The following is a 13,859-nucleotide window of genomic DNA, read 5'->3' on the forward strand; positions in this document are numbered from 1 at the left end:
CAAACACACTATCCAAGAGCAGTTCTTAGATGGCAAGCTGTTGCCCCAAAGAAAATAGTCTCCATATCTCGGGTGGACACAGCCTCAGGAAACGGCAGCTATGCATTGCCTGGCAGGGAATGAAACTTTCCTCACTGGACACTTTCAAGAAGAGATTGAGTAAAGGTAAAACCCCTATTTGGAAGGTCACAGGAGTAACTGGTTGTGTGTTAAGCAGGTTTCCTGAGGTCCTTTCCATCTCTGTTTCTCTACAGTTCTCATGCTCCATAGAATTAAGCAAGTACGGAAGTCACTGTGGTTTCAAAGCTTGAATTATTTTGTTATTCTCGCGAAACGGTCCTTACTATAGCTGTTGTTGCAGATGCAGCAGCTGACCAGGCTACGTTCACCCTGTAGAAATGTCTACCCAGTGCATGTAAAATTAATCTGGATGATAAAAGATTAACACTGGTTTGAATTTACTTTATGGTTTCTGGCACACGCAATAGCCTTTCAAAACTTGGGAGAGAGTCCACAGAGAGACAATTCCATTATTTACATAACTGAATTTAAAAATCTTAAAATGACACTGCCTCTTTTGGATTTTACTTGTCTTACTTAATGGGCCTCTCGACATAAAAGCATTTTTGGCAGGCACACTAATAGTCACTCAAGTAAAGGAGTGATTTAAAACAGCTGATTTTCATATCACCACCACCTGCTGCAGCAGTGCGACGTTATACAGACAAAACAGCATCCAGTTCACAGGATGCAGGATGAAGTAGCTACTCTTTTTTTTTCTTCCAGAGCGTGAAAACGCAGTGCAAACCTGATTCTCCAGGTACTTCTGCTCTTGGCACGCACTTGCGTTTCCACCAGCCCCTGTAATAGGCTGAAGTGGTAAAAACATGGCCAAATAGTTCAGCCTTTGAGATGAAACCAACAGGTACAGAGCAGAAGGGTGATAAAAAGCACAGGAAAAGGAAACATTCAATGCATAAGAACTTGCATTTTTATTATCCTTCTTTTCTAGTCAAAGGTTTTTCAGAACCACCCAATAAGTGAATTCACCGAGTTTTCATTCGAAGTGGTAACAGTATCACTTTGGGGGACAAAGCATAAGAAAAGGGACTAAATACATCTATTGTGAATTGTTGAACAGTAAATTCTGCGAACAAGGAGCAGAAACAAGTTGAAACTAAAGTTGGGACAGCTAAGCCATGAAAAGGCATAAGAATAAGCTGTCGGGAATTCTTTTCAGCTGTGGTGAGGGAAGGAGCCAGTTGAGTATTTCGAAAAGAGTCTGATGGATTTGCAAGCTGGGCAAGAAAAGCAAGCGTGTAGCAGCCAGGTATGCATCTCAGAGAGTCGGCACGATGCAAAGGTCCTGCAAAAGATGAGCCACACCTGCTCCTTAGCGCGTTAATTATCACTTTGCTCTTCGGCACTCGCCCACCAGCGGCTCCCGACCTGCACGGCCCTACCTGGGGCCGCTACCGCGACCTCCTTCGGCCTGCACAAGGCGGGGGCTGGGGGGCTCTTTCACGCCAGCTCCAGCCCCGCGTTGGCCCCAGGGAAGGGACAAAGCTTTTGTTGAAGCTCAAGCTCGGCCCGCTCCGGCCCTCGGAGGCCATGTCGGCCCGGGGAGCTGGGGAGGGTGGGGGGGCGGCTCCCCTCAGCCGCGCGCCCTCCCCTCAGCCGCGCGCCCTCCCCTCAGCCGCGCGCCGCCGCGGAGGCGGGCCCGGGCCCAGCCGGGTCGCCGCCGCCGCCGCCGCTGCCCCGTGGCGGAGCAGCGCACCGGGCCGGGCCGGGCCTCGCCGGAGCTGGAGCTGGTACCGGTACCGGTCTTGCCGCCGCGGCCGCGCCCTCCGCCGCTGCTGGGGGAGGCGGTGCCCGCGCCGCGCCCCCGCGCCCAGCCCGCCCCCGGCAGCAGGAGTAGCGGCAGCCTCAGCACCTCCGGCAGCACCATGGATCTCTCCTTCATGGCCGCGCAGGTAGGGCGGGACGGGGGGGGGGGGGGGGGTGGTCCCGCGGCGGCGGGGCGTGTGTTTCCCCCCTCCCCGCTCCAAAGTTGTGGCGGCGAACCCGGGCGGCTCCGCGGCTTGGGCACGGGGAGGAAGGGGAAAGAAAATGACGGGAAAAAAAAAAAAAAAAATCGGGGGGAGGGAAAAAAACAACCCCCCCCAAAAAAAAAACCTGGAAGCTCAGGCGGTGCGTGAGGAGAAGCCGCGGGTGCAGCACCTGTTGGCTGTCCCCGCCGTCCCGGGGCGGACAGGCGGCTCTTCGCCGTCCTCCGGAGGCAGTCGGTACACAAAAACCGGAGATTCGATTGTTTCGGTTCTTTTCCTCCCTTCCGTACCGCCTTTGTACGTACGCCTGTCTTTTTATAAGTTGTCTTTGCACGCAGAATCTAGCTTGGCGGACGTAGAAAGGCTCTTCTATTTGCGTGAACAAATTGTTTAAATTGCAGCTAAATTGCGGATTTCGGCTCTAGGGATGATCATGGGTACCGGTGTTCAGCGCATTGATGCTTAATATACTGAGAAGTATGTAATGGCTGTAAGCCGCCCAAAGCCAAGAATCGTCTTGGTGAACCCAGGTGAATTAGGTTTTTAAACAGACAAACAGTGCTATACTTCAGAAAAAGTCACAGTCAGTGAACATCCATTTCATCTGTTTCCAGGATAATTTCATCTATTCATGCGGACACCTAACTGTATGTATGCAATTGGGTTGTTTCAAGAATGATTTGTATCCAAGTTTGAGGTTTTGCCCGAAAACGTCACCCACTATTTAGAGGTGGAGTAGGGGCCAGGGAGACCTTTCCACAGTGTTGCTGCCTGAGCCCTGGCTTCAGCTGGAGATGGTGGAAACCAAATCTAATCCTAGCTGCATTGTTCGCTTTCATTAATGAAGTGGCTGTTTTGTTCTGTTCCCTTCCTAAAGTCTGCTTCTGAACGGTGTCAGGCTCTGCCTTTCTGAAGGTAGCAGTGGGCTTTCCAAGACTCTCCTCTTTGGAGGTCTTTCTAAGAACACTTTTTTAAGGAAAGCCACAATGGGGAGGAGGAAAGCATAATTTCCACTGATTTGAAGTCTTCCTGGGAACTGGAGTATTCAAAGGAAATTTTGTATGTGTCAAATAATTTTCCTACAGTCCTTCTCGGTACAGTCAGTGAGCTCCCTGTGTCCATCTTTTGTTCCTTAAGCGCTGAGTTGAAGCGGGATGCCCCTGTTGCACAGCAGCAGAGGTGCAGCACAGCTGCAGGTTTTACTAGTAATCAAAAGTGCCAAAGCTAGGACTGGTGCTGCCCTTTCCCATCCTATCCTCTCCCTTATGCTTGCTGTCCTATATTTCACATATCTTCTATCCTAATTCTGTGCACTGGAAGAGTCACAAAGCTGTGTCCTCTCAGAAGAGCTCCCTGTAGAAATATGCCTTATACTTACTAAGGTTACTAGAGCAACAATTTACAGGGAATTGTGAGCATTTCTTCTTGATCCTCTGAGGCTGGTTTATTATTTTCCTTTGTCACAATAAGTGGCAAAGAACTTTTTTCAATGTTATTTTGGTGAATTTGGGGAATCTGCCTTTCCTCGGGTGGCATCTTTTTAGGAAATAAAAGTATTTATGTTAAGACCCCGCGGCAGGGAGGGCTGTCTGCGAAGTGAGGTTTGCCCTCCCCGACATGGGTACAGATCTCCTGTCCCTGAGGCAGAGGTAGAAGCCTTCACTGTGTTTCCCTCATCCTTCTCTGGACACCGCCCAGCAGCGTCGGGACAGGGACAAGCTGCAGGAAGACCGGGGTCCGGTTACACACGATCCTTCCTGTGTCCCAGTACGCCTCGGGAAGAAAGGATGGAATCCCTTGAAGCTCTCTCTACGAAGCCCTTTGGGTGGTGAGGGGAAGGCAGGAGACAGTCGGGGCTCCCCGAGTCTGCACAGCACTTCTTTCATGGAGCATGTGGGGGGAGTCCTCCAGGGGTGTTTGTATAATTAACCTTTGATGAGCTGTAGGAGAGGATTTATTGGGCTCCCCTTCTACTGAAGGAAATGAATCCAGTTGTTAGGGCACCGTGTACAGTGGATGCTACACTTAGCTCTGTTACTCCCCTGTCACAGGCCTCTTGTACCTTTCTTTCTGAACTGGGTAACCCTTTCCATTCTGTCAGCACAGTGGCATTTAACCCCCCCCAAATGTCACTCCTCTAATTAAAGTATTGCTTTTATTCAACTTTCTTTTCCCTGCTATATCTTTTTGTCTTTTTTTTTTTTTTTTGAATCATCTCTGTGGCACCTCTGATGGTGTAGTCCATTGAGATGGCCTCCAATAAGAGATATACAAGAACGGAAGAGAATTATTGACCTGCGCTCCCTGCTCATAACCGCTTTTAAAGATGCTCTGCTATTGTTCAGATTAACATCCTCGTGACCTACAATGGGGATTGCATTTTACCTGATGAATACCAGGTACATTAATACTTCATACAAAAATAAGTAATGCCTAAACTGAGATGCTTAGTGGCGTAAAAGCAGTGGTTACTTCTCAAGTTAATTTAGTTTCCACAGGATACTGTAGACTATTTATTTTCTTATATGTTGCTTTTGTGTATTATCATACCTTTGCACTACTCATCGTGGACCCAAGCTGACTTTGCTAGATGTCTTGTGAAACACCATAAATGATGTGTATGTACCTTAGAGCCCATCTGATGTATGTGCAGAGGCACAGAGCCAGAAGGTGTGTGTAAATTAGTTAACACTTGCAGCCTCAGTGGTACTATACTGTGTTGTGGAGGCTTAAAATCTGGCCACCGCTAAAGTGCACAGGGTGAAGGTATAAGGCCAGGTAATGCAATAATTAACAGTGTCTTTTAAGTAAAGTTTTGGTGCATTTGCTAAAATGTTCAGTGGGTGAGAGTTTGCACATCTGGATAACTGTACTGGTACGTTCACTTCTTCAGACACCTGAATACAGGGATCCCTGCTTTCTAGAAGCAGTGGGTGTACAAAGCTATATGAGTAAACTGCAGCCTTCACATTCAGCATTTCCCTTCCTTTTTAAGATGTCTGTGAAATGGTTTGTGCCTCGGAGGCCATGAAACCATTTCATGTGCCAGCAGAAACATAAATGAAATACCCCCCTGAATGATAGATACGTTTGATGCTGTAGGAAGGATAACGTTTTGCTGATAAAAAATTATTGTGGAACGGGAGATTGTCAGGTAGCAATGTTAACAAATCTGTGCAGTGTAGATAGAGCATGAGGGTTTGGATGCTTAGCTTAAGCAACCACATCAGAACATCTCAGCTGTAGTACGTTTATTAGCTATGTCATTAAGAACAACATCTGACTGGAACAATGAAATCCATTGTTAAAATAAGCTTTTTTGTATCTGTGTGTTCATCAGGCTTGTTGTTCAGGCTTGGGTGTCCTCTGTTCTGCGGGTGCTCTAATTAATTTTGGTTAAGGTCAGTTATGCTAATAAGCATGACTCAGACCTAGTCAAAGCCTATTACCTAGGTTTTTTTTTTTTTTCATTTTAAATCCATATTTTAATTAAAGTAGTCCTGTACACCTCAAGATGCTATGCCAAAAATGTTCAGCCACTGCTGAGCTGTACGGCTGGATCATTTCTGTGTGTTGTTCAGTGATTTCAGAGTGCTCTTGTAGTCTAGGTAACCTCAGAAATAGCCTCTTCTTATAGGTAAGGACTTTTGCTTCCAGCATAAAAGCCTGGTTTTGGGGGTGCTGAGTGCTGGATCCAGGCTAAGAGCACTTGATGCTTTTCAGTAGGGGTCAGGGGTTTGCTGTCAGATGCCCAGTGGTGAGCTGTCCCCCTCCCTGCTTCTGACACACTAAAATTAATATCCATTTAACAACTGGCTAAAGCATTTCTAATGGAAAAACTGTATCAATGAAAATTGCATCTGGGTTAAGGGGAGCAGGGTTGAAACATGTATTCAACTTGAAAAAATAGAGGTGCACAGTGGGGAAAAATTGGGAAGCTAGAGGAGAAAAAAACCCTATGGCATGGTCTTCAATATGATACAAATCAGTGAGCTGAACAGCACCTGCAGTCATAATGCCACTTATATGTTTTTCAAGATTTATGTTTGAAATTTAACTTTTCATTAAGTGATTTCTGTAATTTTTGTTTCATATTGAAAATGAGGAATGGTTTTCTTTAACTTGCAATATTTTTATGGTTGTGTGTATCTCCATACAGTAAAAATATTATTTTAATTGTCAGATAAATGATCTCTTTTCTTCTCTTACATGTAGAACAGGGAAAACCTAGTAAGAGCCTTGGGAGCATGGACATTTCTGTGGATTTTTTTGGTCTCAGTCATATACAGTTTACATATTAATTATCTGTTGATTCTCCATGTTCAAAAGCTCTTTGTAAACAACTTCTGAGGATTTGAAATAGAATAATTTGAATTCTTTGTGTTTAGTTTCAGTGATTAAAAGTTCTTTTTAATATAATCTTTAATTTCAGTTGTAGCATTGGGAATTATTTTTTTTTTAATTAAAAAAAAACATGACTTGCTTCAGGAGCTAGAGAAACAAACAAGTTTGGTATGGAAAGCAAAGCCATTTAAATAAAGAAAATTTAAATTTCACTGGTTTTATATTCTGTATTACTCTTCTGGGATTTTAGGTCTGGATCATTCAAGTCACTCTGAGCCTTTTGTTGTATTGGCAGTAGTTCAGATGACTTTCCCCAAAACATGGTGGCGGTCACTGGAATGCCTTGAAGGAACCATATAGCCACCTATAACCATGTCAGAGTAACAAGTCCAAGGCTGCTGTGCCTCCACGTAAAAACCATATTATTAAAAGCTATGTTACTTCTGGAAAACACTGGAATACATGGAGTAAACTGAGTTCATTTAGGCTATGTTTGATTTAATACTCATATTTTGCAGAAGATGCAGACTGCCCATGTCTGTGCTGGAAAGCTAGTGTGTGCGCAGTGTGGCTTGGCATTTTTGGACGGCCAGCCACCTGAACAGAGCTGCTACATTCCAGAAATCCCAGGCATCGGTCCCGTATCCTATAATTCTTTTCTAATGAGATTTCTGGATGCTAGAGGATGCACTATTAGGATCCGCTGTACTTGCTGTGTCAGCACAGAGGAACCAGAGCGCAGGATAATCCTGCATCTGTTTTCCCACTTTTTCTTTATGTATTCTCCATCTCGGGGTCAAGAGGGGTTCAAAGCCTTTATTAGCTGTGTGCTCTTTCTACAGAAAGGTAATTGGAAGGTATTAAAAGCAAGAGGGTTTAGATTTGTGGTTTCGGTAGGTTATTCCCACCAGCTCAAAACAGATTTCAGGCTATTTGCTCGATGTGAGCTTGCGTGTGTGCCTACGTGCACCACGTATGTGCCAAGAAAGTTGAATTAATTGCTTGCCTCCAGAGACAGACCTTGTGGTCACATTTGTACTTGGAAAATGTATGTGTGACAGTGCTGAATGAGGTGGTCATTTGGGAGTTTTGACATTGTTGATGTAAGCTTAGGACTGATTTATCCTACTTTTTTTTCTTTAAAAAACATGATTGCCAAAAAATAAGCTCTAAGCCAAACCACATGGAGAATCAGGATTTAAAGATGCATGAACCTCTCCTTGACAAAAGCCGCCTTGATTATAATCTAAGATTTAAGACAAAGCCTCTTTGATCCATAGCATCAAAAGTTAATAATGTTAGCTGGGAGGATGTAGGCATTCTCTTACATGACCGGTTCGGTGCTCACTTATGTACAGCATAATAGGGCACTGACCATTACTCTACCAGCTCTGCTTTCTTCCAAAGGTTAAAGTAATTTTCTCTGGCATCCTTTGATTCCTTCAAAATGTCTTGACCTGTAGTAAATAGAATCAAAGCATCAGGAAGCTGAAAGAGCAGATCTGATTTTAACTAAGGATGTCTCAGGTGCTCAGAGGCTTAAGTCCTGATGCCTTGCTGTGGTATGGCACAGCCAGAGGGACCAGCTGCGTAATCCAGATGTTGCAGAAATCCTGTTTGGTGTGCAGAAATCAGTGGTGTCCTCATCCAGGATGTTGCCAGCCGTTGAGGTGAGAATCGTGTTCTGGAGAAGTCTTTCTGCTAGCTGCTTGGCACAACTACATTAGATTTTTATTAGTGAGGGGAACAAGAGGAATCCCTACGCTTTTCTTCTCACTGCAGTAACACTGCAGACTGCATTTCCAGTTCCTGTATAGCAGAAATTTCTGTTCCAGCAAAACTTCTGAAAATTCTGTGGAGATTTGGGCATGCTGATTTTATGAAGTGGTGATACTGCACTTTGGAGGAGGCCGTCGTTCCAGGATTGTGCTTGTAATTGCTGTCAAAGATGCTAAAAAGCAGTGATTCCTATCCAGCAAAACACTTAAGCACTTCTGCACTTGGAGCACATGTATATTGTTCCAGTAACATCAGCAGGACAGTCCACTTGCTCAAAATTAAATATCTCAAAGCCTGGCACAGATGGGGCAAGAATGCTTTGCAATTCATAGGCAAACATCCTAGAAGAGCAAGAGGAAACCTATTACTGGCCATATTATTAATCCAGGGAAGGCTGAGACTGTGTGTTTGGAGTGACTGTATTTCCATCAATTAATACCATGACCAGTTTCTGGTGGAAGCTGCTGAATGTTAGAAGAGGAGGATGTGGTAGGGAAGGGAGAGTGCGATGTGGCTCATGTGATGCACATGTTTGTGAAGTCTTGTTATGTCCATCCTTGCACAGGGAGGGTCAGAAGATACTGTAAATAATTTCTTTGTTTCATGTGCTGATTAACTGTGAAAATAATTCTGTGAAGTGCTTTGTTTGTTTATTTAGTCAATTACATGATTTTCATTAGATACAGGTTAAAGAGTTCACAAAGGGAGCAGATCTCACATATTTCAGTCTCTGAATGTGGAAAGGAGGTTTGTAACATGACTGCAAATGGACACATTCACATGCTTTACAAAAATAAAGTGGGAGCCTTTCACAACACAGCTGATGGCAGCAACAGCTGGGGTCCTGTTGTACACAAAATAGCTACAGATGGCAGGTAAGAGGAATGAAGACTGAAGCAGCACTACATTCTTGCTAAACAACTTGCTTGTTCAGGTGCCTGATATTTCTTTAGCAGTAAGAGCCTAATGCTGATAAGAGCAGTAATGCCCTTGGCAGACTTGATGAGACCTGAGTTTCTGGGTAGCAACTGGGTAACCCAATGGTACTGGGTCCTCAGAATTTGTAGGCTAGAAAATCTAGACTGGCTATAGATTTTTGTTTTTTAAAAAAGCTTGGTTTTTGCTAATCTAGATTGAATTTCTCAATTCATTTCTGAGCTTCAAACATGGGGATGGAGGTTGTATTTTAAGTTTTGCTGGAAATAGGATGGATGCTGGCCATTAGCAAGGTAGTTTCACTACCTTCCTAACCTTATTCCCATACCAGGCAAAAGCCAAAAAACTCCAAATGATTCAAAGGGTTGAGTGGGATTTGGTTAAGCAGTGTGGTGCTTCGGTGACCACTGGTCAAATTAAACCACTGATCAAAGAAAACATTAAGGCATTCAAATGAAGTGCTGCGACATGGAAAGCAGAAGATTAAAACAGCAACTCAAGTAAACTGAGCAGTGACCAGATCTTTTAGCTTGTTACATCTGTTTGCTGGGATTTACTTTCCTTGAAGGTATTTCTGTCATTAATGGCATTATCTGCCTAAGCCAGTGAGGTCTGTTGGAGTCCTCTGTCTGGCGTTTTGTCAGGCTCCTTGGTTTGATGAGTATAGTATCCCAAATCGGATTAGTGTTAACCCTTTCCACTCTTCACAGGGGTGATGACTTTTAAAGTTGTCCTTTGAAATAGTGAGGGCTCTGTTGTTGTTTTAAGCACTTTTTTTTTTTTTTTTTTTTTTTCCCAGCAGATACATACTCAAAAGTGAAAGGAAAGTCCATGAAAATCACTTGTAAACTGATGATAGTTGTGTCACTCCTCAGTGGCTTGATCTACTTCTCATGCTGGTGGACACATCAGTATTTGCACCATTTCCATGAAGTAGCAGCAGGACAAATGAGGTGGAAACCTTTGACAAACATGATCCTGCCATTGCATATGCAAGGTGTTAGCACTTCAAAACAAAACGGGTCAGAATGAAGTGTGTGCACTCCTTGCGATCCGTTTTGAGGGTGCTGAGTGGCTAGGGTGTGCTCTCCTGTCCCCGCTGGTGCTGCAGTGAACAATGCCTGTCCCTACGCTGAGCACTGAATAGGAGAAAAATGTGTGGCACCAGGAGCAGTGAACGCTTACTGAACGTAAGCTCTGCAGATTTGGAAAGATTACAGGGAGCAGAGGCAACACAGGGTGGAAGATCTCTCCCTGCAAATAGGACCGTGCGGCGTGTACGCAGCAGCCAGAGCTGATGCTGTTAGCGGTCGTCGCTACCCACCCTTTCTCGCACACACCCACACGATGCGTTCAGGTCTGTCTCACAGCACTGGCAGTTTGAAATGACACGTTCTCTTAGGCGGAATCTTTAGTCTTTCTCTTCTGAAAGCTGAATTCCACGCTCCTTGTAGCTTCCAGAACTAAAGCCTGCCGAGCAGCAGCTAATTAGAAAATATTAAGGTTACAACCGCTTCAGAAAAGCTCAGCACCTCTTTGCAGCAGGCTATTGAATACAGGGCCAATTCCTTTTGTTTTGTAAAGAGATTATCTCCAGTTTGGAAATGTTTTAAAAAATAATAAAATCTTTTAACCTCAGCTGTAATTTTGCTTGCTAGACTTTCAAATGTTAGGAAAGAAGGAATAGTCTAGGAATAAGCTGTGCATAGCTAAAACAAAACCAAACTTCCATCAACTTCTACTGTGTTTTGGTTTTTTTTTTTTTTCTACCAAAACAACTGGATGAGTATTTGCAAAATGTGGGAGGATGTGGTGCTGGGTTCTGAAACTGATAAAAGCTACCAGCCCCACAGAGTTGCTGCATGGAAGGAGTAAGGACAACCATGGCTCTCTGGCTGATGCTTAGAGGTGTTGAGGTGTATATTCAGAGAGAAAAAGTAACAGTTGAACTGATGAGGAAGCAAAGTATTAAAATGTAAAGTTTTAAGGGATTCTGAAAGTGCAGCTGAACCCAAGGACTTGGAGCTGCTGATCACACTTAAATTCTCCAAGCCCACAATTAAATGTATGCTTAAAGTATGTGAGTAATCCTTTGAACTACACTTCTGTTTAATTTAAATCTATAATTAAGTGCCCTGATAATCTGCAATAATTGGCAAAGAATTTTGAGGTATCATAATAGCTTTTCTTTAAAAGTGAGTAAGTAAATTGGGTTACTCCTTTTGTCTTTCTGCCTTACCCTCCTTGATGCACCACAAAAGGTTCTGTGGACCTTTCTCAGGGTTATTCTGCCAACTTTTCTCTTGTATGCATGTATAAAATGTCTTCCTTCCAATTCAGGTATACGTCCTTTTTGGGTATCTTCTTTTTGCGTCTCTCATGTCCTTCATCCTTACCTTTTGTAAATTATTTCAGGATGCTATAGTTTCACCAGCTTGGGTCCAAATCGTACAGAGATTTAGGCTTAGATCTGGAAGACGGGGGGTCAAAGAGTAAACATTTCTTCTGTTTGGGGACAGTAAATTCAGGTGGAACAGAGCAGCAAACTAAAACGCTACAGTCACTGAAAGTGTAGGTAACACGGCAGAAACTCAGTTGTCTTACTGAAGACAGAAGCGTGTTAGTATGTCTGCAGAGTCTTTACTGGGCTGCGGGTTAGTAAAAATTGAGTGGTGCTAGATGTAGAACGTAGGCCCCCAGGAATAGAAATGTGCCCCCCTCTGCTCTATTTAGTGCTTTGGTTGCTCTCCAGCTGGAGCAGAGCAGCTTAGAACCTCTCAATGTGAACAGGTTCGGAATTCTCTTCTCTACATGTTGAGCCCAGCAGTCACTTGGCAGAAAAATACTGAAAATGCATTCACAAACACTTCTCTCTCTTTGTCCTACGACATCTTTACCCCCACAGATCTGGAAGAGTATGTGGTTATTAATGTTAAGGCATGGAAAATGGTGGTTGTTTTGTAATAGGATCTAGGCTGTGAAATGGTTCATTCTGTGTTGGTCTCTGAGCCGTCTGATTGAGCATGCTGTGAAACTGCAGATGAGCAAGGCGGTGAAACCCTGCCCTGATTTGTTGTCAGGGTGGCAGATGTTTTATTCTCCTGGTGCATTCGCTGGCATTTCTCATGGACAGGAAACAGAAGCAGAAAAAAATTAATTGCTGTGCGCTCTCTCCCTTGTTCTCCAAGGTAGTTTTGCAACCAATTTCTCCTGTAATCTTAGGAAGTGTGAGAAGAGGTATGCACCTCCTGATTTCCCTTACAGTTGTGCTTTATACTTTCACAGGTAACCTTCTTTACCCAGCCAGCTGCAGTTTTCAGCCTGGGTGGTCTTCATGGTGCATCTCTTGCTTATCACTTTAGTGTACTTAGTAACATTAACGGCGCTTTAACGATGAGCGTTTGGATGAATAAATAAACAATCCGGCCTCTGAATCATTTGTCTCCTGACCTCTGGGTCTGCACAGTACGCAGCTGGCAGAAGAGGAGGGCATGGAGAAGGCAGAAGGCAACATGCTGATGTAAGCTGCCATGACCGCAACCCCCTGCTATTCCTTAAAGCCTTTGGGTGCCAGTATATGCCACCTGGAATGCTGAGGAAGTGAGGGGAAATGGAAGACAGGTAGCAAAGACAGTTTTGTTCAATCTCTGATGTCTTCCTTGAGCACGCAGCATGGTATGATTTGAATTGATGCAGAGAATGCTGGCCAGCTCCCAGGCGCCAGCTCATTATTTCTAAATCTGTTTGCTTTGGAAATGGCAAAGCCAACAGTTATTAAAAATCTTAAATTCAATCCTAGAGGAGAATAAGTGGAATTAGGAGGGTTTCTTCTGAAATTAAAGTTGGTCTTGCCTTGCCACCTGATCTTTGCCATTAGAAAACTAATTGCATAGTTTTACACTATAAGTTTAGCCTTGCCTAAGCAAGAGTGTAATTGCATTGATGCAAACAGATTCAATAGTTTTTTAATGTTACCTTTTTTAATAAAAAAAAAAAATCCATACCTTGTATAACACACAGGCTATGAGGGTAATTCAACTGGACTCCACCACATCCATATCTTCTTTTACAGAAATATGTATCATTTGGGGTATGGGTCCATTTCCATACTTATTCTAGCAATCTCTGGAAGCCTACAGTATAAGCAGTGGTCAGGCATATACTGTCAATTTGGGTGAGACATGACTGAGACCTTGCACCCCAACAGTGTGATCATCTGTGGTGCCTGCACTCTGTCCTGCAGGACCACAGCATGACCTGGGGTGAGAGGGACTGTAACTGCAAGCAGCTGCATGGCTGGGCTGGCGTGGGCATGCATGCTTGAGGTGGCAACCAAAGACCATGGCTGTGGCTGTCACCTATGGCTGGCCCCAGGCTACTGCTGTATTTCAGGGTAGTTGTCCAACTGCTACATCTGTCAGTGACTTACCACTTACTTGGTCCAACTTCTAATGTGATATCCATTCTCATAAACTTCAAAACTTCTTATGAAGAATGTAAAGTTTCATTTGCAAATAAAGTATACACAGAGGGAGGCAGAAGCTCCCTGTGATGCGATGGAGGACATAAGGGTCTTCATGAGAACTGATTCTCAATTTGGCACTTCCTCAACGGGGAAGCTTAAACTGGCCATGGGTTGCAGAGGCAAAGCAGCAAATCCTTCTTATGCCATGTGTGCAGTCAGGCAGCCCATCAGGTAATGCTCAGAGCATCCCTCGACTTCTGGATATGGATGAAGTTACAGCTTTAAGC

The 13,859-nt window shown here is 44.1% G+C and overlaps 1 protein-coding gene across 2 annotated transcripts in view; it reads left to right on the forward strand.

The window, feature by feature from the left end:
- The first annotated feature begins 1,733 nt into the window (after positions 1–1,733).
- CUNH14orf132 (chromosome unknown C14orf132 homolog) overlaps positions 1,734–13,859 on the forward strand; it is a 35,227-nt gene continuing 23,101 nt past the window's right edge. For both annotated transcript variants that reach the window (XR_006165176.1, XM_042791147.1), the window contains exon 1: positions 1,734–1,973. Coding sequence is in view for 1 of the 2 variants with exons in the window: in XM_042791147.1 (XP_042647081.1) it covers positions 1,947–1,973 (27 nt within the window). In the remaining variant the exon portion in view is untranslated. The remainder of the gene's footprint in view (positions 1,974–13,859) is intronic.

This window comes from Tyto alba, unplaced genomic scaffold (genome assembly GCF_018691265.1).
Source record: "Tyto alba isolate M040663 unplaced genomic scaffold, T.alba_DEE_v4.0 Super-Scaffold_18, whole genome shotgun sequence".
Lineage (NCBI taxonomy): Eukaryota > Metazoa > Chordata > Aves > Strigiformes > Tytonidae > Tyto > Tyto alba.